At 45.9% G+C, this 26,788-nt stretch overlaps 1 protein-coding gene and 1 pseudogene across 2 annotated transcripts; one reads left to right on the forward strand and one right to left on the reverse strand.

The window, feature by feature from the left end:
- The first annotated feature begins 218 nt into the window (after positions 1-218).
- On the forward strand, positions 219-3,385 carry LOC114037156 (annotated as a pseudogene).
- Positions 3,386-8,569: 5,184 nt separating this feature from the next.
- LOC114037157 (zinc finger protein 2-like) lies at positions 8,570-26,578 on the reverse strand. Of its 2 annotated transcripts, XM_027853985.1 has the most exons (6): positions 26,501-26,578; positions 24,591-24,980; positions 21,617-21,723; positions 18,767-18,893; positions 16,228-16,323; positions 8,570-12,557 (listed from the first exon to the last, which is right to left on the reverse strand). In XM_027853985.1, exons 2-6 carry the CDS (start codon positions 24,667-24,669, stop codon positions 10,558-10,560), a joined length of 2,409 nt encoding a protein of 802 aa, XP_027709786.1. In that variant the 5' UTR covers positions 24,670-24,980; positions 26,501-26,578; the 3' UTR covers positions 8,570-10,557. The 2 variants fall into 2 exon arrangements, with proteins under 2 accessions (XP_027709786.1, XP_027709787.1); XM_027853986.1 differs by lacking the exon at positions 16,228-16,323.
- Between the last annotated feature and the right edge of the window lie 210 nt (positions 26,579-26,788).

The following is a 26,788-nucleotide window of genomic DNA, read 5'->3' on the forward strand; positions in this document are numbered from 1 at the left end:
TGTCACTCTCATAGCCTGTCTGTCTCTTCCCCTTACAGTGACATAGTCTGTTTAATGCCTATGTTTACTCCAAGAGTGAATTCATAAAGTTTTATTACATTTGGAATGGTGATGAGAAGCTCATAAGCCACAGAAATCTTAAGTAATCATTGCTATTGCATATACTTTTGTGTGTATACCTTTTGGTATCTATATGTTTGATTGTCTGTTTTCTTCAGATGTAGAGATCAAGTTCAAAGTAAATGAGATGGCCAGAAATCTGGGAATTTTTGTAGAAGAATGTGACCTGCACAGATTCATGAGTGATGGTCCCTGGGACTTCAAGTTGAGAGAAATCCATGACTCTAATATCAAGGTAGGTAAAAATCCAAAGAGAGACTGTGAATTGATGAAATTGAAAAGTGATTCAGACAGTCTTCTATCCTAAATCACTGTAAAAAAAATGACCTCGGGGAATGAGTGTGTTCAGAATAGTGAATATAGCAAGTGCTTTACTGAAGGGCTAGTGCTTTTCCAGTCCCATGAGAAGGCTCCTGAAATGCCAGTGCATCCAGAGTTCAGACCTCCTTAGACATCAGAAAAGTGATACTGGAGGAATGCTTTTTGTAAGTAATAAAGGTGGGAAGGCCTTGAGTCAGAACTCTAAGCGTACTCCTCATCAGCAAAGTCCCATTAGAAAGGAGCCTGATGAATGTAATAAACATGAAACAACCTTATGCCATCACTCATCTCTTCCTTGCCAGCCTCGATTTCCTCCACGAATGAAAAGATATGCATATGCTCAATGTGAGAAGGCCTTTGGTTGGAGCTCAGATCCTGATAGACCTCAGAAGATTCATACTGGGGAGAAGTTTTATAAATGGGATGAATGTGGGAAGGCTGTCTGCTACAGATCTCTACTTCCTGACCATCAGAAAATCCATACTGGAGAGAAACTTTATGAATGCAATCAGTGTGATAAGAGTTTCACACAGAGTTCCAATCTTGATGTACATAAGAGAATTCACCCTGGAGAGAAACCTTACCGATGTCACCAATGTGGAAAAACTTTCACACAGAACTCCAGTCTTGCTGCACACCAGAGAATCCACACTGGAGAGAGGCCTTTTGAATGTAATCAATGTGGAAAAACTTTCACACAGAGCTCCAGTCTTGCTACACATCAGAGAATCCACACTGGAGAAAAGCCTTATGGATGTAATCAATGTGGAAAAACTTTCACACAGTGCTCCAGTCTTGCTAAGCATCAGAGAATCCACAGTGGAGAGAAACCTTTTGAATGTAATCAGTGTAAAAAGGCTTTCACACAAAGTTCCCATCTTGCTAAGCATCAGAAAACCCACAGTGGAGAGAAGCATTAGGAATGTAATCAATGTGGAAAGGCTTTCCAATTCTGCTCCAGTCTTGCTTTACATCAGAGAATTCACACTGGGGAGAAACCCTAGGAACTTCATTCATCATGTGAGGGCAGAATATAATTATTGTGTTCATGTGACAATAATCTTTAACAGTCTTGGTTCAAATTCATGCAATAGTCATTAACCTTTTGATGCATTCAGTATAATTGTCTGAGGCGACATCTACCGAAAGCACATGTGTTCTAAATTAAATCTAAATAAAGTTATTTAATAGGTTTTCAAACTCCCCACTTGGTCTCATCTGTAGGTAGGGTAGAGGAAGGAGGAGTACATCTGACCACTGCAGGTGGGCTTCAGAGTACAGCTTGACAATAGGGCTTAGAAAGCTCTAATCCACTGAGTAAGTAGAAGGGAGCAACTACCCCAGGAAACGTTGGGGAGCCAAGCTGGTGGAATGTTGGATAAGGAGGACAGTCGGCACAGACAGCACATTCTGGAGTCTCACAGAATACACTAAGCGCTAGTTTACACCCAGTGAATAGCTGGTTCAGAAATGTAACTTTACTATATACCAATTATTAACAGATATGATTTCATGATTTCCTAAATGATGACAGATGAAACTCACTTCTTATTTAAAGTTTAACCCCTAAGTTTCCTTACTTTGACTGGGAGGTCCTAGTGCCTTCAACTGCAGCATTGCATAGTCTCTGAACACTGTCAGCAGGGCTGGTGAGATCTTTTCACAGGTTGAGTAAGAAGTCCAAAGGAAGCCCAAGGAGCTCTTAAGAGGATTTTGCTCTTCTTTTCTCCCAACAGTCAGTCACTTATCATTAGTTTCTTAATTACACCAAAATATACACATTAACTTTTCATGTATTTCATAATATTCTATAATAGATACATTTATGATCTAACAGCATCCAGATCAAAAGTAACCTGCCTTACCAGCTTTTGTTTTTTAAGTTAGAAGAGAAAAACTGTTCAAAAGAATGCCTTTTCCAAAGATGTTACAGGCAAAATCAGTCATCCTATCTCCCTCGACATTCTAGCCATTCTGTCTAACGACATCGAAAATCCAGTATTGAGTATGGAGTAAGTACAGTCAATTAAAGAGGCAGCAACAATTCATTTCTGCAGTATTTACCACATGCCAGGCCTTTCCCCCCACCCCCCAACGGTTATAATACTATACAGTGACCTCCTTGGGGCCCCTGAAGTTCACCCTGTGCTGCTCACAGAAAGTCATGCCCTTCCACATGCCATACTTTGCTTGGATCCAGCTGGCTATGACCTGACATTCTGCCTCACGAAGACCCTGACAGAGAGGGTAGTGTTTCACTATCACAGCTGAGTAAGCAATCAAAGGTGACATCAGGAAGCTGCGTTACATAGCCCTGGACTTTGAGCAGGAGATGGCCACTGCTGCATCTAGCTCTTCCCTGGAAAAGAGCTTTGAGCTCCCTGATGGTCTGGTCATTGCCATTGGCAATGAGATTTCCTGTGCCCAGAAGCTCTCTGCCAACCATCCTTCTGTTTGGAATCCTGTGGAATCCACAAAGCTCCCTTCAACTCAGTCACGAAGTGTGATGCTGACATCCGTAAGGGTTTGTATGCCAATACCGTGTTGTGTGGTGGTACCACTGGATCGTTTTTTCCTGGAGTCTCATCATTGCTGCGTGTGTGCGTGAGTCTTTTCACTCCCACCTGTCGTCCTCAGACTTCCATGGGTTTAGTTGAAGGGCCTCCTTGGGCACGGGGATCACTTTGGTTTTATTTCCTCGGTCCTCTGTGGTGAAGGTTCTAAATTCCTTTATCTGAAATCTGAAAAATAAATCAAGTTTAAAGTCTAACAAGACATCTAAAGTGGGAAAGTTTTTCACTGTTGGTGCTGAAAATGGTACAGTGAGAACCAGAAGCCTCTTCTCTTCGATCTGCAAAGCTGCTTCAGTTTCAGCGCTCTTTCCCACACCGTTTAATCCCTTTCCCTTAAAGGCTACAGTCCTGACAGGGCCTCAGTTCCCTGACCTTCACTTCATTGGGACCTGCCGCTTTAAGTCAGCAACCTCAGGGGCCTCTGAGGAAGGCTTGCAAGATCTAACTCCATTCTTTGCCCCTGTCACCTGGGAGAGGTGTCCAGGGGCTAGTCTGGTCGTCCTGGATCTTGGCAGATTCCCCAGCCCCCTTCCTCAGAGTAGTAACAGCCTATTCCTGATGGAGATTTCCAACAAGCCTCTCCGAGCTTTTGGACTTGCCCTTTCCCTGTCATTCATTGCACCCTCTCTTTGTATCTGTCCTATTAATTGTCTGTGTTTGTGTCTCTGTGTTGTCAAATGTCTGAGTCACGTTTGAGCCGTGAGCGATGCCGTTACCTTGGAAGATTTAAAAGGCAGCCAGCCAGAAAAACTAAGGGCTGTAGTTAGAGAAGCACTGAGAAAGATGAATGAACTGTCTTGTCATTTTAAGGTCACAGCTGAAAGCAGGACAAGTTAGGTCATCATCATCATCATCATCATCATTATTTAGAGAAAAGCCTGTAAGACTTATTTGTTGCTTCTACTCTGACCATGTTGAGGCTACAGTAAAGAAAAAAAAGTTAGATACACCTCAGAACATCTTAGCAGATTCTGGAGATTGTGAGATTAATCCTTATGGAGTTCAGACATTGATCATTTTAAGATTGCAGGACAAAACTCCTGAGATTGGGGGTAATTCCAGTAATCCACCCCCTGCTAAAGCACCTGCTCACAGGCCCAACTCCGACCCCCAGAGTCAGGAGTGCTTCTCAGGACGGGGACTGTAAAAAGCCCCATGTTCTCCCCGTTGACCCCTCTCATCCCAGATCAGATTAAGAGAGGAAAATGCTGGAGAATTGTACAGAATTTGAGTCACCCTTCCCCACCTGGTGGTAGGATGGGGGCAGCAGCTACAGTGAGGGCCCCACTGGCAGTCAGCTCAATGGTTCTGTGCCCCTGGGCGCTCTGCAGTTCACCCCTCTAGGAAAAGCCTGAGAGTATCACCCAGGTTCAGTACATCCTGCCCACCCAGCCCCAGCAGCTGCAAAGGGGCCCCAGCCTCAGCAATGTCTGCAGAAGTAGGGAGGGGGGAAAGGGAGATGGGTTAGACCCCACCCCCCAGTCAGCATTCCCTGAGCCCTGCCACCAAAAATTATCACTACTCGGAAGGCCCTGGCACCAGTCACCCCAGCCCCTTCCCCAGCACCCAGCTGCTGCCTGCAAGAATCTAGGTGCCCCTGGAAGGCCTAGTGTGGCACTATGAGTGGAGAAGCCAGCCAACCTCTGCCCTTGGTAAGCCCAACCTCCTCTGTTCCAGTTGCAAAAATGTACCAGCTATGTAACTTACGGCAAGCTATTTTATCTCTGTGTCCCATTTCCTGATTTGCAAAGGAAAAAACAAAAATAGTTGTTGTGCGATCAAAATGATATAATGGTTGTACAGTGTTTAACAAAATGATTGGCATATGCTAGGCACAACATTATTATGATCTCCCTGATTTAATGTAATTGTTCCATATCTGTTAACTTTGAAGTAGTTTTAAAATATTAAAAGTAATAAAATCAATAATTATATGTAATAATCTGGAAAAGCAACCAATGTCATCTGAAGTTTATTGTTTGTGTTATTACTGTATTTCTAAATTGCACTGTATTTCTAAAATCTCTTAGATTGTAAAATTTGAGAGACCATTGTGAGGCAGAAATGGTGTTTTTTTGCATATGAATTAGGCTTTTAAAAGGATCTAAGTTTTAAAAATTAGATAATTTGGACACTGTTAAATAATTAATGAAGTATATGTGGTTATAATCAGGTAACAATAATAAATAATGGTAGTTAATATGATAGCAAATTTTCATTTGAAATCTTGACTATTATGAAAATATACAAAGTGGTTTAAAATTGTAGTTTCAACATATTAATGACTAGATGAATGATTTTCTGTGCAAACTAATTTGGAAATGTGTTCACCAAAATTGGTAATGGGTTTGTTCCAAGTTTTAAATACATAATATTGTTCGGGGTATTGTTATAGTTCTAAATTTTGTAATTTGGTAAACAATTATACCAGCTATGTTGTTGAAAAAGCAATTCCTGTTATAATCTAGTTAGGTTAAAAATTGTTTCAACAAAAAATATATAGGAGAGAATGAACAGTTTGGGTAAACTTCCAAGTTTTGTCTATATTGAAGGGGAAATTTCACCTAGAATTCTTATCAACTCTGTGAAAGAGTTTTCTGTGTTACCTAGCAGATTGGCTAACGTGACAAAACAGGAAGATGATAAATGTTGGAGAAGATGTGGTTAAATTGGGACACTAATGCATTATTGGTGGAGTTGTGAACTGATGCAACTATTCTGGAGAATAATTTGGAACTATGCCCAAAAACTATGCCAACCAAACTGTGCATACCCTTAGATCTAGCAATATCACTACTAGGTCTGTATCCCAAAGAGATCATAAAAAAGGGAAAAGGAACCACATGTGCAAAAATATTTACAGCAGCTCTTTTTGTGGTGGCAAGGAACTGGAAATTGAGGGGATGCCCATCAATTGGGGAACTGAATAAGTTGTGGTATATGAATGTAATGGAATACTATTGTTCCATAAGAAATGATGAGCATGTGGATTTCAGAACAACCTGGAAATACTCACATGAACGGATGCCGAGTGCAATGAGCAGAACCAGGAGAACATAGTGTACAGTAACAGCAACATTGTGCGATGACTAGTTTTGATGGACTACCTCTTCTCAGCAATGCAATGATCTAAGATAATTCCAAAAGTCTCATGACGGAAAATGCTCTCCACATCCAGAGAAAGAATTACGGAGTCTGAATGCAGATTTAAACACACTATTTTCTTTGTTTTTTTCTTTCTTGTGTTTTTTTTTCCCTTTTGTTCTGATTCTTCTTTCACATGACTAATATGGAAATATCTTTAATGTGATTGTACATACATAGCCTATATCAGATTGTGTCCCGTCTTGGGGAGGGGGGAGGAGAGGGAAGGGAAAAAATTTAGAATTCAAAATCTTATAAAAGTGAATGTTGAAAATGAAATATATATATCCATACATATACACATATATAAAGAAAAGAGTTTTCTGTGTTGTGGAAATCCTACTGAGTATATGGGAAACCTTGCCCAAAATAGGGGTGTGGATTTCAAGCCTGCTTCATTATTATATGTTATTATATCATTAGATATATCATTCATTCATATCTATTCGTTTGGAGGTTTGTGGACTACCACATTCACTACCTTGTGAAATTCCAGAATGTAATTACTTTCTTAATTTCTAGTAATATATTTAAGGACCAAAAGAAAGAAAAGAATAAAACTGAATCTCCCCCCCATTACAACACTTTTTTGACCGAGAATTTTGTGACAGCCAGCAGTTCTATGATAACTCGGAATTTAGATTGTTACAGTGCTTTGGGAATTTGTGTTACTTAAAGGCATTTAGGATTATCAATTATTCAGGAAGCACATCTAAATACGTTTCCTGTTCATGCCTTTTCCTTTTTCTCCCTCCGTTCATTTGAATGGAGGCCCTGGCTTGGAATGTTCTTCCATGAACCCAACGGCCTCCATTGACTTCTGCCCATCTCCACAGCCAGGAAAATGCCCTTTTCAGGAATCACTGCACCTCCTAACTTTGCAGGATCCTGTCCCTCTGCCATAGTGGGCCGCATATGCATTCAAGCCCAGAGCAGCCGATAAGTACTCTTCCTCCTATCTGGCTGAATAAGTGCCTTTTTTTATGTCCCCATTAAGTATATTCACAGAATCCCCTTGAACCTACACCCAGAGAACACATTCTCCTGGCCTTCCTTGGCATCCAGAAGTCTTATCACATGCATTGTGTGTAATTCTTATCTCTAGCCTCATTTCACCTGTCTTCTTCCAGGTTCTATATCTCGGTACCTAGATTTATGTCGGTCTAGGTCCATGGTCCAGTGTTCAAGCCAGGAGGCCCACCAGAAAGACAGTACATTGTAGAGGAGTCAGGCCCAAGGGCAAGATGAAGGGCTTCCCTGGTCTGGAAGCTAGATGCCATTCCATCCCCAGCATAGCCCCAGCTCCACCAAGGAGATGCCTCTGGAGGTTACTGCATAAGCAGCCCCACTGTTTCTCAGCTGTTTCTCCACAGCCTTAGTATAGTCCAACAGCACTACTTAAACTTTGTGTCGGCAGTCTGCTGAAGCCCACGCACCCCTTTTCAGAATGTTTAATGCCTATATTTATGATAGAAGAAAATGTTAAATTGTGAAAATAAAGATGTAAAATAATTTTCCCCATCCACATTCGTAGACCCCCCCCGAAATCTATCCATGGGGCTAAGAATCCCTGGTATAGATAGATAAGCTCTCCTGGTGCACTACTGTTATCTGACCCAGTGACTCCATCAGTCCTTAATATTGGGTACTGCTGGTTTTCCTCTCATGGTGGACTTTGTCCAAAACCAAAAGGAGAAGCCATCCTACTCCAGTTTCCCATACTGTCCCAAAGCAGCTGCTGCCATTTCCACATAGGAGGATATGCTGAATACCAAGGCATGACTAGAGATAACTTGGGTTAGCTGCCTGGCAATAGTATTTCAGGAATCTACCCATTTTCCAGTCCCAAATGAGGAAATCATCCTTCCCCTGTCATGTTTCTTCTTTCACTATATCCTTTTATTTATCAATTTCCAATTTTGGTAGGAATTCAGTCCCAGCCCACCAACTTAGTAAGTTTTATGTTCTGGGAAAACTTGATGGCATTATCTGAACCTAGCCCTGCATGGCTGACAAACCAGATCTGCCGATTAGAGACCAGGAGCTTTTAATGAATAACTCAGGATCTAGGTTATACTGACCAGAAACCCAGTCAGATCCAAAGATGGATGCAAGGAGTGTAAGGAGTTTTCTTCTGTTACACATCTCAAGCAATCCGCATGTCTTAATCTGGAAACTGCCTTCTTGCTGGTCAATCAGCTACTGCTTCCTTGTTCCTTTTTTTGAAGCCTAGAAAATATGTAATTTATAGACATGGGGTGGGGAAGGGGGACGTTGGCCACCCTGAGTTATGCTCTCCCCTTTAATGGATGACTTAATAGACTTTCTGGTTAAGTTAACCCAGTTGAAGAATCTTTTGTCCTATCTCACAGTGTCAAAAGTAGAGACGCAAGAAACGATCACCCAAGTCATTCATGTTTGTCTGGTAAAGTAGAGTTTATTGGAAGAAAACACAGGCACTGAAGAATTGCAATGACAGTCTCAGCTGGGTAGCCTCCACGGACTCTCATTTTCCTGACTACGGGCTTCACAGTGGGTTTTATCAAATGCCAAATCCCTGATGTCACTTAGGACAAAGATACAAAGCACTGAGCCTCTCCCCTTTAGGTTGAGGGGTTTCTATTTAAGGAGGAAAGGGTGGGCTTTTCTAGCTAGAGCGGCCGAGGACACTTCGAAATGTGTTAATCCTTTCTCTGCCCCAAATGTAACACCACTGTAGGAACCTGCTAGAAGGTAGGGGGGAAACGGGAACCGAGGACACGTGGCATACCACAGGGGCGGCCATGGAGTTAGCCCAGACCGCTAGTCTCCAAATGCCCAGAAGAGGCTCGAGACAACACCAATTGCTACAAACCCACATGCCTACTTTCTCATCCTTATACAATTATAATGATTTACATGCATATATTACAGATACTTGCAATTAAAATGTAACAAACAGGCTTTCATAAAAAAAAAAATTCTCTGCATCAGACAACAAATACCCTTAGTTACACAGTTAACTGACTGAATGCTGCAGAGAATATAAGATCCCAGTGTATGCTCATTGATTACAAAAACAAAAACAAAATCAAACACTTTAAGCAGAGCAAAATGCAGTCTCCAAGGGTCTTCCCCGCCCCTCTCCCAAAAGGAGGCTCTCATGCATACGTAGTGATCATATAAGTAAGATTCTCTGACAAACACAATCACAAAGATGACTTTCTAACAGTCCTCCGATCACTCACGTTATGAGGCATCAACAAGGAGATGGGCACTTGCCAAGGTCTGCGGGTTTGCCACCGTCATGGTGGATGACTTGCACTAGGTATAAACGGAGAAGGGATTTCCTGCAGATGTAAGATTTCCATAAAGAAAGATTTCCACCAGGATGTGAGCTCCTTGCTTTTTCCATTTCCCCAGCACTTGGACACAGTGCCTGGCATACTGGAAATAATTAATAAATGTCTGTTGGTTTGACTTGACTCGAAGATACTGGTCTCTGGGCACTCCCCTCTGCGGATGACACTGTCTAATCTGATTACATCCTACTCTGCCCCACCTGCCACCCCCTGGCAATCTGGAAATCGCAGGGCCTTCTCAGGAAGACCCATAATTATTAAAGAGCATGGATTAACAATTGATACTAGAAAAAGGAAATGGATGAAAATTTTCTGCTGCCCACACTATGACATACAGGTGGGTGGTTAGTCTATTGAATTACTCCATCAGAACACATCGCTGGAGCAGAAATTGTAGATGATAAGGATGTTGGAATACCATCATCTCCAAAGAAACAAAGCTGCAGATGACCCAAAGGAAATGGCATAAGTTGTAAGATATTTTCAGTGATGAGCTATGCTCAAGCAATGATATGAGGGTTATCACTAAGGAAACATAAGGCCAGAAATTGGGGCGGAGGGACAGGAAGGGCAGCTCATGCGGTAAGAGTGAAAGACAACAGATGGACACTCCATAGGGACTTACAAAATGGAAGAAACCAGAGGAAGGCCTCCACAGAAGGTGAATTCTCTGGGCGGCGTAGGCTCGGGGCCTCTACGGGATGGCGTAAATGAAAATGATCAACAATGACAATGTGTGGACGGGCAGCAATCCACGGTGATGGAAAGAATATTTCTGTCAGTGAGACCACAGGTTCACTAAAAGCAGTAAAGGAAAAGTGAGAAGGAGAATTTGCCATGGCCAGAGGGACTTTCTCTCTCAGGCTCTGACATTAGTTGAGGACTAGATCATAACTGAAGATTTTCTCACTTTCACAGCATTATAGCACTTCTCACTAGATAAAACTCTCTGCTCTCTGGTAAGGCTTTCCCACATTCACAATGATTAATGAGCTTTTTTCCACTTAAAAATAAACAAACAAACAAACAAAAAACCATATTCCCTGATAGTATCCACTTCAGCTAAAAGCCCGGTTACACTTATTATATTTCCCAGCTTCTTTCCTATGTGTTTTCTGATGCTCAGCAAGAGACGTGCTTTGGTTGAAGGCTCTGTCACATTGATTACATTTGTAGGGTTTCTCGCCAGTATGGATTCTTTGATGTCGTGTAAGGTTCATATTCTGGCTGAAAGATTTTCCACACTCATTACAGTGATAGGGTTTCTCTCCAGTATGAGTTCTCTGATGGCGGGTAAGATTCATACTATGAGTGAAGGCTTTCCCACACTCATTACACTTATAGGGTTTCTCTCCAGTATGAATTCTTTCATGTTGAGTAACTGATGAGCTATTGCTGAAGGCCTTACCACATTCACTACAATTATAGGGTTTTTCTCCAGTATGAATCCTCTCATGCTGAGTAAGAGACGAGCCATTACTGAAAGCTTTTCCACATTCATTACATTTATATAATTTTTCTCCAGTGTGAATTCTTTGATGTCGTGTAAGGTTCATACTCTGGGTGAAGGCTTTCCCACATTCATTACATTTATAGGGCCTCTCTCCAGTATGAATTCGCTGATGTTTAGTAAGACTTCCCTGCTGACTGAAGGCTTGTCCACATTCAAGGCATACACAGAGTTTCTCTCCAGTATGAATTTTCTGATGACGAATAAGGCTGGTACTCTGGCTAAAGGTTTTTTCACACACGTTACATTTATAGGGTTTCTCTCCAGTGTGAATTCTCTGATGTTGAATAAGAGTTGTATACTGGCTGAAGGTTTTTCCACATTCATTACATTCATATGGTTTCTCTCCAGTATGAATCCTATTATGTAGAATAAGGGTGGAGCTATTGCTGAAGGCTTTACCACATTCATTGCATTTATAAATTTTCTCCCCGGTGTGAAGTCTCTGATGTTGAGTAAGGTGTATGTTTTGGCTGAAAGCTTTTCCACATTTTTTACACTTAAAGGGCTTCTCTCCAGTGTGAATTCTTTGATGTTGGATAAGGCTTCCCTGCTGACTGAAGGCTTGCCCACAATCACCACACCCATAGGGTTTCTCTCCAGTGTGAATTCTCTGGTGGATACTGCAGGATGAACTGTTGCTGAAGGTCTTCCCACATTCATGACATCTAAAGAACTTTTCTCCAGTATGAACTCTCTGATGTCGGATCAGGTTTGTGCACTGACTGAAGGCTTTTCCACATTCACTACATTTATAAGGTTTTTCACCCGTATGAATTCTCTGGTGTCTAATAAGGCTTGCATACTGACTGAATGATTTCTCACACTCAGGACATTTGTAGGATTTCTCTCCAATTGGAACTCTCTGATGTGGAGGAAGGGACGAGGTGTCACTCAAGGCTTTCCTACATACATCACAATCACAGAGCTTCTCTCTGGTATGACTTCTCTGATGTAGAGTAAGAGTTAAGTTATCACTGAAGGTTTTCCCACATTCATTATATATGTGGAGGTTCTCGCCAATAAGGGTTTTCTGATCTCGGGTAAGGTCTCTCTGGTGGAAAGTTTTCCCGAATTCATAACATGCATAGGGTTTCTCTCCATTAAGTATTCTATGACACTGAACAAGGTCTGACGGGTAAGTTAAGGTAATACAGCATTCATCACATTGACCAGGTTTTTTCCCTGAGGTGATCCTATCAAGTTGAATTAGGTCAGAATGTTGTTCAAAGAAAAGTTGATGCGAATCATACTTAGGGAGACTCTTTCTGGCACTCTGTTGTGTCATAAGAATTGGGTCTGAACAGAAACTTCTCTCAAAGTTATTACATTCCTGACTTCTTGGCTCATCAGTTTTCTTGTGGGCAAATGGTACTTGCCTGAAATTTCTCTCCTGGCTCCCCTGCTGCCTCTTCAACCTGCTACCACATTCCCAGGATTCCCCCCAATGAGAACCCCAGGGACCATGCCAGGATTCTTGGAATGGCTTTTCGATAGCGAAATAAGACTTCGAAACTGTTTCTTTGGTCTCAAACCTGGCCTCCCAATCTGAAAGAAACAAGAAAATGTAAATGTTCCTTTTTCCACAGTCAGTCATCAAACAGTAAGCACTTATTAAGCACCCACTATGTGTCCTAAATGCTGGAGAGACAGAAAAAAGCAGAAGACAAGCCCCGCTCTCAAGAAGTTCACAGTCTAATGGAAAAGAGAGCATACACACAGCTATGCATATACTGGGTATTTATGGGATACATTTGAAATATGCAATAGTGGGAAAGAATTAGAAGTGGGGGGTGGTGTAGAGGGACAAGGAAAGACTACCTTTGGCAGGTCAGATTTGACCTGAGTCCTGAAGGATGCCAGGAAAACAAAGAGACAGAGGTGAAAAAGAATATTCTAGGCATGGAGGGCAGCAAGTCAATGACAGCATGGATTCGGGAAACAGAACATTAAGTTCAAGTAACAGCAATAGGCTGAATTGGATAGGAAGGGTGAAGGAGACATGAGGGTCAAGGCTGACCCCAAGCTTGCGTTCCTGGGTGAGTAGGAGAAAGGCAGTGCCCTTCCCAGTAAGTAGGACGGGGGGAGGTGAGTGAGGCTGTAGGGAGAAAGAGAATGAGATCTGTTTCATTTCAGATGTCTATAGAACATTCAGTTCAAGATATCTAAGAGGAAGCTAGTGCTGTGAGACTGGAGCTCAGGAAAGAAGTTAGGGGAAATGGAGGACAGCAACATCCCAAAAACCCAGAGAAGAGAGAGGACAGGGGGGAGAGGGAATTCAACAACGTCAAAGGCTGTGCAGAGGTCAAGAAGGATGAGCACTGAAAAAAAAAACCCATTCCCTTTGGTATTTAAGAAGCCCCTGGGGACTCTGAGGTAATTTCAATCGGAGGACGTCATCAGAAGCCAGACGGCAGAGAAAGAACAAGGCAGGGAGAGGTGGCACCGATTGCAGCTTTCTCAAAGAATTTGGCTGAGAAGGCAAAAACAGATAGAGGACGATAACCAGCCAAAGAAAGTGCAGACTTTTTAAGGAGAGAGAAGCTATGGTTGTGTTTGTGGGCAGCAGGGAAGGAGCTAAGGTGTGGAGAGATTACAGATTAGACAGTGGGAAAGTGGGGATCGTTAGAGAAAGGGCAATCTTGTGGAGAAGTGGGGAAAGACGGGTGACAGGGTGCACAGGGAAGCGTTTCCCTTGGGGAGAGGACCCGTCTTCCTGTGAGACACGGGTGAACAAGGAGACAGTAGCAGAAGGCATCTTGGTGATGTGAGATGAGGAAGGGGGAGAAGAGGGAGTTTTTGTGGAATGGCCTCAACCTGTCCTCAGCTGCCAGGGTGGCAGGAAGAAAAGTAATGGGGGCCGTGAGGAAGAACGGAAAGGTTTGGAATCGCCGTGCTGAGTAGGAGTGCCGATCCATTAGAGAAGTATCAAAAGATTGTCGTGTTGCAGTAAGGGTCCAGTCAAGACTGTCTAACCCACATTTGTAGTAGACCCCATCACCCTGGTTTTATGACTCTCCACTTGCATTGAGCAGCACATGAACAGTGGTGAAGACTGGATTGTGGGAGTAATCCAAGGTTGGAGTGTGGCAAGGCATGATCAGTGACAGAATCCTGTGAGGTAGGGGATAATACCATCTTCATTTTATAGATTTCACAGGTAAGGAAACTGAGGCAGAGGGGAAATAACTAGCATCATGTAAGTAAGTATCTGAGGCTAGATTTGAACTCGGGACTTCCTGACTCCCAAATCTCAAATGCCACCTCAATTGCCTCAGAGAACAGATATAAAGCACTTGCCAAACTTTACAGACTTGTCTATGTAAACGTTATTCTTCACATCCCACTTCCAGGTTTGAAGTACAAACGATGTGCAGATGAGGAAAGGTCCTGCAAGACTGGATAATGACCCGTGTCATGGCTACCCAAAAAGGAAAGAGAATGGAATCTGCCAACTCTAAGCCAGGGACCTTGACTCTGACTTCAGGCAAAACTCCCAAGTCCTTCGCCATCTAGCCCTGGCTCCTAGTGGATTTCTGAATCAGCTCAGATCTCTAGTCTCTGTGGCTTTGCGTCCCCCAAGCCTAGCAGGCATACCCTCTGACTTCTGACTATCGGAACCACCAACAGCCTTCAAGGTGCTTAATGGGAGTGTCCTGCCTGGGGTCCTTTACCTTGTTTCTTCCCCTTCTCAACGTATCTAATTTTAAATTATCTTTTTTAGGCATCAAGTCTTCAAGGAGGATAGAAACTCATTTCCTGTTTTTGTTTCTGTATCTTCCGGGCCTTGCAAGGTTCAGATGCTGTATAAATGCTTGTTAAGCCCAATGGATAAAGGGCTGCCTAACACCATTACACAAGGCAGAGGCTGATGACAATACAAAAAGCCTTTGAATTTAGGTTTATCGTTCCGTCACGTCCGACTCTTCGTGACCCCATTTGGGCTTTTCTTGGCCAAGATACTAGAGCGGTTTGCCGTCTCCTTCTCCAATGGAACTAATGCATCCATTTTGTGAAGGGGTGAGGTGATTTGCCAAGGGTCACATGGCTAGGAAGTGTCTGAGGCTGGATTTGAATTCAGGTCTTCCTGACTTCACGCCCAACACTCTATCCACTGAGCACTGGCTTCCTCCTTGGAAGGGAATGTAGGTAGAACGACTTATCTTCAGAGAGTATTTTCTATAGAGTAGTTGGGGTGGAGACCGGATCATGGCACTTCAAGAGAACAGAATGAGAACCTAGCACATGGAGACGGTGGACAGAGCTTCTCCACAGGAGGATTCCAGCAAGTGAAGGAAAGACAAAACTGGAAGAAACTGAGAGTGGACAGAAGGATTTCCTTGTTCCTTTTAAGTACCGGGTAGCCTAAGGATCCTGGAAGGCGGAAGAAAAGGAACAGGGACGTAAGACACCAATAGGAAATGATCCTGGGAACAGGGTCCTTAAAGGGAGAGGGGCGGGCAATTGCTGAGTGCAAGGGGAAGCTGTACAAATAAGGAAACACTAAGAGTTTCTCAGAGACAGAGGGAAGGATAATGGAGAAAAAGCCAGGAAAGTTACTGACTCAGGCAAAGAATAAGTCAGTCAATAAACATCGATTACGCACCTACTATGGGCCAGGTACTGTGCTGAGGGCTGGGGTTATCAGGAAAGGCAAAGACAATCCCGGCCCTTGTGGAACTCACAGGATGATGGGGGACTTAACATGTGAACAACTAGATCCGTACAAGTTATAGACAGGACAATACTGTGAAAAACCACCAGAGGGAAGGTAGCGGAATCAGAAGGCGACGGTCTACGAAAGGGCTGACGTCCCAGCCTCGGACCTCGACCTGTCTGGGACCTTTAAACACAAGGCCCGGCACATAGTGGGCACCTCAGAAATGCCACTTGATTGAAAAAGAGGTCTCCTTTTAATTTTAAATTTATTTTTTCAAAGGAAGCGCCTCGTCTCCTTCTCGTCTTCCTTCCAACCCCTGTGCCCCCTCCCCCCCACACAAGGAGAAAACAAGAAAAACTGCCCCTGTCACAAAAACCACATGGAGCTAAATAAAACAAGCCCCACATTGGGAAAACTTTACACACACACACACACACACACACACACGCCAATTCTGCACTGTGTGTTTGAGGACGGCTTTCAGACATGTCATGCCCCACTCACCCTGTGACCTGTTGCTTGCACTGACTCCCACCTACCTCAAATCCATTCCCTCACCTGGAAAAATGCTTCTCGGTGCTTCTCTCTCCAGCAGCCACGGCGTGTCACTTTGCTCTAACTGGAAGATCACATTGGGTTTGGAAACAGGATGTCCTGCTCATGAGGAAGAAGTAGGAAAATGCTGGGGACAGAGAGCCTTCTCAAAAGGGAATTCTCCTCTCTTCCTCCTCCAGGGAAGGTAGACGTGGCAACAATGACACATAGGGGCTCTGAATGACATCGGGCAGGCGAAAGATGGGCCCCGCAGCGGAGATGGGATCATAATTAGGGCCCGCAGGTGAGAACCTTTCCCTGAAGATTCTGCTCTGAACCTCTTTCCCCCACTCCCTGAAGTAATTTCCTTCCCTCCAATGGCACCAATGGTTGCCTGTCTTCACATCTCCACATGCTCTGCCCCAAACCCCAAGCCCACATCTCCAAATGCCTACAAGATCTCTACCCAACGTGCTGCCACTTCAAACACATCGTGTCCAGAGCCAGGACTCAGCACGGTGCCTGGCACTCACTAGGTGCTTAATAAATGCTTAGTGATCCATTAAACGATGGTCCCTCTCCCACAGCTGCTTCTCTTTCTGACTTCCATTATTTCTTCCAATAGCCCTGTGGTCCCCTCAGGGTCTCACAGTTGAAACTTCGATGTCACTTTTGACTTTTCCCTCTTCTATGTCTCCGGCCCCAAGCTGCCGTCTCTCCCGTTCATTCCTTCTTCTCTATTTCCATGGCCACCTTCTTCAGAGAGGCCCTCATTACACCCACCTCGGCTCCTGCAATAAGGTCCCGGCAGGTCATCCTGCCTATTACTTTCTCACTCCTCCAGTTTAGACTTTGCACCAATGGCAGACTTATTCTCCTTGTGCACAGGACTGGACACGTAATTTCTCTACTGAAAATCTCTGGACCACCTCATATTTGCTATTGAGCATAATTCAAATTACTCAGCCGGGCATTCAGGGTCCTCTAGATTTTGGCACCAACCCATCTTCTTGACCTCATTTCAAACTCCCCTCCATGCACTCTGCACTCCAGATGACGCTCACTGTCTGTGTCCCTAGTCCAGCCTCTACAATTTGGTTTCCTCCACATCTTCACAGCTCCAACTTGCCCAACATCTCCTGATCTTTGGTGCTCAACTGAAACGCTACCTGCTCCCAAAAGCCTTCATCTGACAGTAATAACCTTCCATCCCTCAGAAGCACTCTGCACCTCTCCAAGGCACACTTATTGTGTAATATTTCACATGAGCAGTTTGTGAATTCCAGTCAAAGAACATCATCTAGAAGAATCAAATGACAAGAATTTGGGTCAGGGTGGTCTCCCCCAGCTGTGCTGGAAGTCCAAAGGCAGCAGCCATGCTTGCCTAAACATGGGCTCCCCCTTTATTGTACACAGCATTCTGCACCCAGATGCTTGATAATACCTGAGGAACTGACTGGAAGCCTCATCTCCAGGCACCTGCACTGAGATGCTGGGCTAGTAGGAATGACATGGGGGAACAGGGGGTAGGGAACATAAAGCCTTAGGGGCAGCCCCATAAGGGCCAAATTGTGACAAGTTCTAGACGGACGTCAAGACCTTTCATCTGGAAACAGTGGCCACGATGGCCTGTCTCTTACTCTTTTTTTCCTTTCTTTTTTTCCCTTTGGTGAGGCAACTGGGGTTAAGTGACACGCCCAGAGTCAGTGTTATGTGTCTGAGGCCGGATTCGAACTCAGGTCCTCCTGACTCCAGGGCTGGTGCTCTATCCACTGCGCTGCCTAGCTGCCCACATGTCTCTTACTCTTGAAGCATCACAAATATCTGGTCCTTGCTTGCCACCCCACAGCTGGTCTATGCACTTCAGATACCTCACAGGAGGCAATACAATCCTAAGAGTCAGAGAACAAAGCTGCCTTGGGGATGGCTAAACCAATAGTGGTACTTGAATGTAACAGAAAGTTGCTGAACTATAAGAAACAACAATCATAATGAACGCAAAGAAGCATGGAAAGATTTCTGTGAACTGATGCACAGATAAGAAAACAAACTACACAATGACTACGACAATGTAACTGGAAAGACCAAAACAAAAGAAATGAAACAAAATGTTGCAAAAATATAACAAACTCGGCCCCAAAGAAGAAGCATGAGAAGGCATCTCCCCCTCCCAGGCCTTTGCAGAAATTGGGATCCATTGGTGTGGGACACTGCATATAAAATTCTACTTCTTGAACGTGTCAACCAATTTTGCCAAATTTTTTCCCTCTTTTTCTTTTTTTTTTGTGAGGCAATTGGGATTAATTGACTTGCCCAGGGTCACATGGCTACTAAGTGTCATTTGTTTGAGGCCGGATTTGAACTCAGGTCCTCCTGACTCCAGGTGTTCTATCCACTGTACCACCTAGCTGCCCCACCTCTTTTTCTTCTTAAAAATTCTTTATTATAAGGGATGGCTATCTGGAAAGGCGGAAAGGAATGGGATGCAGAGGGGAATCTAGATAATGTAAAAACAAAGAACATTGATAAAAATCTGTTTTTTAAAGAAAGAGGTTGTCCTTACCCAGGGAAACCAGGTTTCTATAGTTCTCCAGCGTCACATCCCTGTACAGGGCCTTCTGACCGGGCTCCAGCAGCTCCCACTCCTCCCAGGTGAAGTCAACAGCCACATCCTTGAATGTCACCAATTCCTGAAACACCAGACAGATTCCTGCTCATCCCGGCCCCGTCCCCCTCGCACAGCCACGGAGACAGAGAGGAAGGTGGGCAGCCGTTTCTCAAAGCACTCAGCGTTCAGAACGCCAAGAAAACCCAATCACATTCCCAAGGTACATCTCTGATTAGAGATGACACAGAACTCTCTCTCCAGGACTAATCTAAAGTCATTCCATAGGAATACACATCTAGAAGGGGCAGCTAGGGGGCACAGGGGACAGAGCACTGGCCCAGGAGTCGGGAGGAGCCAAGTTCAAATTCGGCCTCAAACAAATGACACTTACTAGCTGTGTGACTGTGGGCAAGTCACTTAACCCCAACTGCCTCCCCCTCAAAAAAAAGGAATATACACATACAGCTATAGTCAAACTGCCTCTTTTTACGGGTAAGGAAACAGGCTCTAGAAGGATAAGTGAATGGACCAAGGTCACACAGGTCTAGGAGGTCGCAGATCCCAGCCACCGAATTTGATTTAAATCCAGGTCTTTTCACTCTGTCCCATGGAAGAAAACGGGAATTTCTTTATGATTTCATAATGATACACTTTTATTTTGATTACTTCAACAATAACCATAAAAAATGGAAGCAAATCAAAAGCAGACTGTAACCGAATCACATCGACCTTGACGTTCTTGCTATAAATGAAAGCAGAGACCCAAGGGAAATGCAGCTGAAGGAAAGGGGATTCACATCTTGCTGCGGAGAGAGCAGTCGGGTTTTCATCACGTAACCAAAGACAACGGGAAACAATACTTCCTACCACACTGGCGGGGCTCATAGTAATAATAATAACAACACTAACAATAATAACTAGTATTCATATAGTACTTTAAGGGTTGCAAATAAGCTTTGCAAATCTTCTCTCGCAACGATTAATCCTCATGACCACCCTGGGAGGTAGGGGCTATCATTATCCTCATTTTACAGCTGAAGAAATTGAGGTAGACAGTGGTAAAATGACTTGCCCAGGGCCATAGCTAGTAAGTATCTCAGGCTGGACTGGATCCCAGGGTTTCCTGAACCCGAGTTCTTCCCAGTGCCCTACCTAGCTGCCTCTTAAAAACCCCCAGAAAGATAACTGAGCTCAGGTGCAAACTCCCCCTGCAGAAAATGAGGGGCTAGAGGGCAAGTCCGTCTGACACCCAGTGACTTCACCGTGATGGTGGGCCCTGGGAAACCCAGCAAGGCCAAAGATTTGTGGCTACTCCGAGGCCTTGGGGATGGAATGCTGGGCCTGGAGCCATGGGATGTGGAAGTCCCTTCACCTCGGGGCCTCGGTTTCCTGATCTGTAAAAGGGGATGGAATCAGCTATAAACCTATGAGATCAATCTCTTGTGTATCAAGACTAATTTTTTTCTTTTTTTTTCCCCAATCAATCACCAACTGTCAAGCATTTATTGAAGTACTTAATATGTCCCAGGTACTCTGCTCTGGGAAAAAAGTCAAGAGCAGACTCTGCCTTCAAGAGGCTTCCAGTCTTTTTTTTTCATATTTAATTTTTAATCTATTTTTTCTCAATTACATGTAAACCAAAATTTTTAACCTTCTTTTTTTTCCCCCCACATTTTAAGTTCCAAATTCTCTCCCTCCCTTTCTCCCTTTAAGGCAAGCAATTTGATATAGACTATACATGCGCAGTCATGTAAAATATTTCCCTGTTAACCACGTTACAAAAGAAAATACAAACAAAAAGAAAACCAGAAAAATAAAGAAAGGTGAAAAAGTCTGCTTGAATCTGCATTCAGACTCCATCAACTTTTTCTCTAGAGGTGGGGAGCACTATTCGTCATCAGTCCTTTGGAGCTGTCTTGAATCGTTATCCTGTTAAAACTAAGAAATCACCTGGTAATCAGGGGACCAGAACAGCATCAGATAACATCACATAACAAAACTGATTATCTTTTTAAAGATAAGAAGTAACCCATTACTGCTGAGGGGCCTGGTAGCAGTAGTAGAATCATAGCACCTTCCCCTATGAGGTGAAGGCTTTTTTTCCTGAAAAGGTCTGGTGGGCTGGAGGACTGAGGCCTGGACACTCGGCCTGGTCACTGCATCTATTTGGCTTTCAGCTTCCTCAAATTAGGGTGTTACATTAGATAAGAGGTTCCTAACCTGGGGTCTGTGAATTTAATCTAAATATGATTGGTTTCCTTCTAAAGGCAGCTAGGTGGGGCAGCGGCCTGGAGTCAGGAAAATCTGAGTTCAAATCCAGGCATGGACACTTACCGGCTGTGTGACCATGCACAGGTCACTTAACCTCTGCCTCAGTTTCTTCATCTGTAAAATGGGGATCATAACAACACCTTCCTTCCAGGGTTGTTATGATGATAAAGTTAGATAATAATTATAAAGTTCCAAGTACCACCGAAATGCTAGTTAGGAGCTATTATTTTTAATTCTCTGTGTTTCATTTAATGTACATAAAAGCCTTCTGAGAAAAGGTCTATGGGCTTTAGGAGACTGCTTATCGAGGAGGCCTAAGACACAAGAGAAGTCAAGGAACTGGAACTCCTTTCCACTCTAAGGACTATGGGCTCTCATTCACACCCCGAGATAGTCAGGAGTCTTCCGGGGTAAGACGACTGAGGATCAGGCACCTGCATGGGGCTTGGTTGGGCCGGGCGGCAGGAAGTGAAAGTGGCATGCACATTTTGAGAACAGAGACAGCATTTCAGGACAGAGTCAAAGCCAACTTACCTGTGACCGACCAGGGGTCAGGACGCCAGAAGCCACTGTTTCATCCTCTGCTTCCTCCTCCTTCAGGGTCTTCTCCAGCGGAAGGGCAGAGTACTGAGAAGGTAGAGCTGCAGGAGGAAGACACGCCGTGAGAGAGACCAGGACGGGCCTGGAGCTCCCCCGCTCCCCGGGGCGGAATTTTCCCCAGAGAAGCTGGTCCCACTCACACGAGCAGAGCACAAGATGAAAGCAGGGCTGAGGAGTATGTTTGCTGCCTTGCGGCATGAGAGAAGGGTTCTGGCCTTCAACATCTGACAGCCCCATTGCCCCTGTGATCTCAGGATTTCAAGAGCCCCTAGCATTACCCTCCAGAGAGGTAAGGAGCTCCATGGTGTTGTGGCGATGCAGCTGGCCTTGCAGTCAGGAAGCCCGGTACAAGTCCCTTCACTGACATACGGCTTCTGGAGCACCGCAAAGTCACGATCTCTCAGTGCCCCAGGCACATCTCCAAGACTCCAAGCTACCTATGAGCTGTGAGCCCCCAGGGACTGGTCATGGAGAGTTTCTGACTTTGATGAAATGGCAGGCGAGGCTTGGCCAAAAACATGTTGAGTGGCAGTGCCACCTGGTGGGAATGGCCCAGAGCTACAGGGGCCACAGGGAGAGCTGAATGCCTGGCCCAGCTGGGGGATGGCATGCCTCACCAACCCAGAGTGCCAACGCTAGAGCTTCTGGAGGTGAAGGCTCACCAGCAGGACTGCCTGGGTCCCTGCTCACCATCCCAGGAAAGGCTGAAGGGCAGCGCCACCCCAACCACAATCCTGAGCGCAAAGAAGGAAGAGGAACACCAGGCTGGAGGATGGGACCCAACCGGGGCTCCCAAGAGTGTACCCCTCCCCAGGAAAAACCTTCTGTCACCTCGACTCTTTGAAAAAATTTCTCTTGATATCTTCTGGTATTGATGCCAACTATATCTCCCACCTTATCTCCCGCAGGGAACCATCCCTTTTAGTAAGACTTAAACAAGGGGCAGGTAGGTGGCACAGTGGATAGAGCTCCGGCCTTGGAGTCAGGAGGACCTGAGTTCAAATCCAACCCCAGACACTTGACACTTACTAGCTGTATGACCCTGGGAAAGTCACTTAACCCTGATTGCCTCACCAAAAAGAAAAAAAGAAAAAAAAAGACTTAACCAAAGGGACAAAAGTAAAGCAAATGTCAAAGCTCATCAGCTCATCCAACGTCTGATATTATATGCAGTTTCTTGTGCTTCTGGTTCCCCAGAACCACAGAGAAATGGTCGCTCCACTAGCTGGTCACAAGACAATTATAAAGATGTAATACCCACCCACACCCACACCTGTGGGATTTATATGCGTCAGGTGCTTTGCAAATCATATGTATGTGTATATACATATATGTGTATATACATTATATCTATATATATACACACACATATATGAAATATATCCATATGTGGTATATCACACATATAGCTATTATTCCAATATTACAGAGAACAGCCCAGGTGAACCTGTATGGGGTTTAGTGGCTGGAGGAAACAGACCCTGCAGTGGGACTTCACCTGAAGAGATCAGAAATAAGGAAAGAAAAGGGAAAAGAACCTATCTGTCCAAAAATTTCTCTAGCCACTCTTTTTGTGGTGGCCAAGAACTGGAAACAGAGGGGATGCCCATCCACTGGGGAACGGCTGAACAAGCTGTGTGATTGTGACGGACCGCTACCGTGCTATAAGAAACGACAAAGGAGACGACTTCAGAGAAGCCTGGGAAGCCTCGTAAGACTGATGCAAAGTGACGCGAGCAGAACCAGGAGCACAGGATACATAGCAGAGGCGATATCACAAGGATATCAGACTTGGAAACCTGAGCTGCTCGGATAAGGAAAATGATCCAAGGACCTCTCTGCCTCCAGGGTGAAATGGACTTTTTTAGTTTCTTGATTTTTCCTGTTTATTTTGCTTTGCTTTGTTTTATTTTGAAACATGGCTAAAAATAGAAAACATCTGTCATGACTTCACGTGTTTGAGTATTGCCTGCCTTCTTAATGGGTGGGAGAGAGGCAGGAGGCAGACAATTTGGAACTCAAAATGTTAAAAAAAAGATGTTAAAAAAAAGAAATTTGAGGGAAAAGAAAGACATGAAGGATCAGAGAAACGAGCGACCTCCAGGGTCACTCTTCAGGGAGTTCAGCGCCCAGCTCATGGGGCAGTCTTTCCCTCTTCCCCTACACACTAGGGGACATCAGCCTTCCTACTGATCTTCTCTCAAATCCCCCAAGCTCCCATGACCTCCAGACCACCTCAGCCACCCACCAACAGGTCACCATCCCCTCACCCGATCACAACCTATCAGCATCCCGGCCCTCCCCCTGCCTGTGCTCTGCCCATCCCGAGACCTTCACCCAGCCCTTGGTTATCTCCCACACCCTCTCTCTCCCCTCTTTTCCCCATCTTGACCCCTTGCTGAACCAGCTCAACACGACATTCCTCTTCTCCCAAGAGAGGGCCCCCTTTGTCTACGCCTGACCCAAGCTGGCCAAGCCTCAGCTGGGCTCCCTCTCGCTCTCCTCCATCGTGTGCTGTGGACGGAGATGGAGAGAATCGAGCCACCGTCCTGATGGAGTCCACCCCAAATCTGTGTTTGTTATAAGGGCAGGGGGTAGGGGGTGGAGGAAGGAAGTCTAAGCATCACTGGGCAGTGCCAGAATGTTTATAAAAGGTAGTGGCGAGGGGGAGAGAAAAGAGAGAAAAGGAATGTACATGGACAGTTCCAGTATTGGCATGGGTGTCTTAGGTAGCACAGTAGAAGGAACATGGACTCTGGAGTCAGAGGTGCTGGGTTCAAATCCTGCCTTTGAACCTTACAAACAGGGTGACCATGAATGCAAGGGCTGGACCAGCAGCCTTTGGGGGTCCTTTCCAGCTCTGGGATCCCATTAACCCCGCCCCACCCCAGGCTCCCATAATGCTCACCTCTCTTCGCAAACATTCGGGCCTCCAGAGGCACCCCTACCACGCCTCTCCGGGCCTGGCGTGGGTTCAGGAGGGGCATCTGGCCTCGCACACTTGGGTCAAAGGAGTTGGCTGGGACAGATCCTTCCCTGAGCCGGTGCCAGGGGGCTCAAAAACAAGGGCCCCTTTAGCTGAGACCTCCCCTCAGGCTTCCAGACTCTGCCTTCCCAGCAGGAGAACCCCTCTGATGCTCCAGGAAAGGCCTGGGGAGAGCTGCTGTGGTCAGTGATGGCGCTGAGTCAGCCACAGGGCTCACCCTACATGGGAGGGCATGGGATGCAGACTCAGAAGACCCGGGTTCAGATTCTGGCTCCGTCATGTGGCAGTTTCTTCTTGGACTCGTTTCCTCGTCTGTAAAACAAAGGAGTTGGACCAGATGACCTTGTGTCCCTTCTAGTTAAAATTTGGTGACCTTACAAGGTCAGCATCCTAACACATGCACATGCATGTCTGCTGGCACACACATGTTACATGTGTGGGAGCCAGCACGCAGCAACGGGAAGCCAACCCACTGCCCGCTGAGATCTGGGTTCAGATCCTGTCCCTGCCACTTTTCACCACTGTCCCTGGGAGCAAGTCAGTCTCCCTGCCTGGGCCTCAGCTGGGGAGGCCAGGAAGTCCCTTCTAGGACCCCAAGCACATGACAGGCTTTGCTAATCTAATACTCCTTCACTGAGGTTTCATTTCCATTCACAGTGGGCCAGCCCCTGGGGCACCAGCAAGCCTGGGTTCAAGATCACAGGGCCTTCATCTGAATCCCGGGAATGGGAACAGGGATGCAAGCAGGAAGACCTGAGTCCAATGGGGCCTCAGGCAGTTATGGGCTGGGTGACCCTGGGCAAGTCATTTCCCCTCTGGCTGCCCCAGTTTCCCCATCTGTAAAACGGGGCACCTTCCTCACAAGGCTGCTGCCAGGAATCCAGGACCTGAGATTTGTAAAGTACGTGGGGCCCCCAAAGGGCCAGGGCAGCGCCAGCTGTGATCATTTCCTCTGCTCCTGACTAAGGGACAGAAGCAGGCTGGGCCAGGACAGCCAGCAGCCGCCCAGGGCTGCCCAGGACCGGGAAGGACCAGATGCCCGGGCAGTGACCAGTCCCCTGGCCCCCTGGGAGCTGTCCAGCTGCTCCCCTGCTCCCTCTGCCCCCCAGCCCCAGCCCTCACCCCCTTCCTTCAGATGCTGTCACTCTTCCTCCAGGGAAATGAGGGGTTGGACGACATTTATACAGCACCTACTGTATGCCAGGCACTGTGCTAAGATCTCATCGGATCCTCCCAACCACCTGGGGGGGAGAGAGGGAGGGAGTGCTGGCACCCCCACTGTACAGATGTGGAAACTGAGGCAGGCAGGGTCACACAGTCAGGACAGACTCAGGCCTCCCTGACTCCAGCAGGTCTTCCAGGGCCCCAGGGACATCCCACGGCAGCAGGACACCAGGCCTGGGGGCGGGCCTGGTCCAGCTGACACACACCAGCCCTTCCCCGCGTCACGCATGTGCACGTGCAATCCCACTCAAGGACACTCCGCCCCCCCCCTTACATACATTTACACACTTGCACACACTCACCAGCCCTTCCCCCGTCAGATACGTTTGGCAACATGCACATTCACCAGCCCCCAGTCCCTTCCCTGTCACGCACACTTGCACGTGCATTCACACTCTTGGCCAAACATGCACACACACTCAGACACACAGCCCCCATGCACACACCCTGCACACACCTTGCACACACACTCCATCACCCCCGCCCCCGTCACACAGATTTGCACCCAAGCACCGGTCCCAACCCTCTTCTGTCTTGCAGAAGCAATCCCACACTCAGACGCTTGCACACGCGCACACGGTTGCACGGACATTCCCTTGCTCACTAACCCGGCAGGGTCCCTACAAGTCTTCCGCCGGGGAGGGTAAGGAGGAGGAGGAGGGGCTCCCTAGCCGGGCCGGGTGGGGCCACGCCTGCGCACTGACTCCCTCCGCACCTCCCTGCCCTGCCCACACTCCACCAGCGGGGCCCCAAGAACAAAGGGCCGAAAAACCGGAGCCCCTGGGGAAAGCTGCGCCTGCGCACTTCGAGATTCCCGGCATGCCCTGGGGTTCTGCCTCGGCGACCGCGCGGCGTGGGTGACGCCACGGCCCCGGCATTCTGGGAAATGGAGTCCG

The sequence above is a fragment of the Vombatus ursinus genome, unplaced genomic scaffold (assembly GCF_900497805.2).
Source record: "Vombatus ursinus unplaced genomic scaffold, bare-nosed wombat genome assembly UNPS02010278.1, whole genome shotgun sequence".
Taxonomy (NCBI): domain Eukaryota; kingdom Metazoa; phylum Chordata; class Mammalia; order Diprotodontia; family Vombatidae; genus Vombatus; species Vombatus ursinus.

What these genes read in the sequence shown, in the direction of transcription:
- LOC114037157 (XM_027853985.1), bottom strand. Translation starts at nt 24,669, where the DNA reads ATGCCCCTCCTGAACCCACGCCAGGCCCGGAGAGGCGTGGTAGGGGTG. An exon ending in TAGAAACCTGGTTTCCCTGG is followed by an intron (nt 16,324 to 18,766) that starts GTAAGGACAACC and finishes CCTCATGAGCAG; the next exon opens with GACATCCTGTTTCCAAACCC. An exon ending in ACCGAGAAGCATTTTTCCAG is followed by an intron (nt 12,558 to 16,227) that starts GTGAGGGAATGG and finishes TGTTTCTTTCAG; the next exon opens with ATTGGGAGGCCAGGTTTGAG.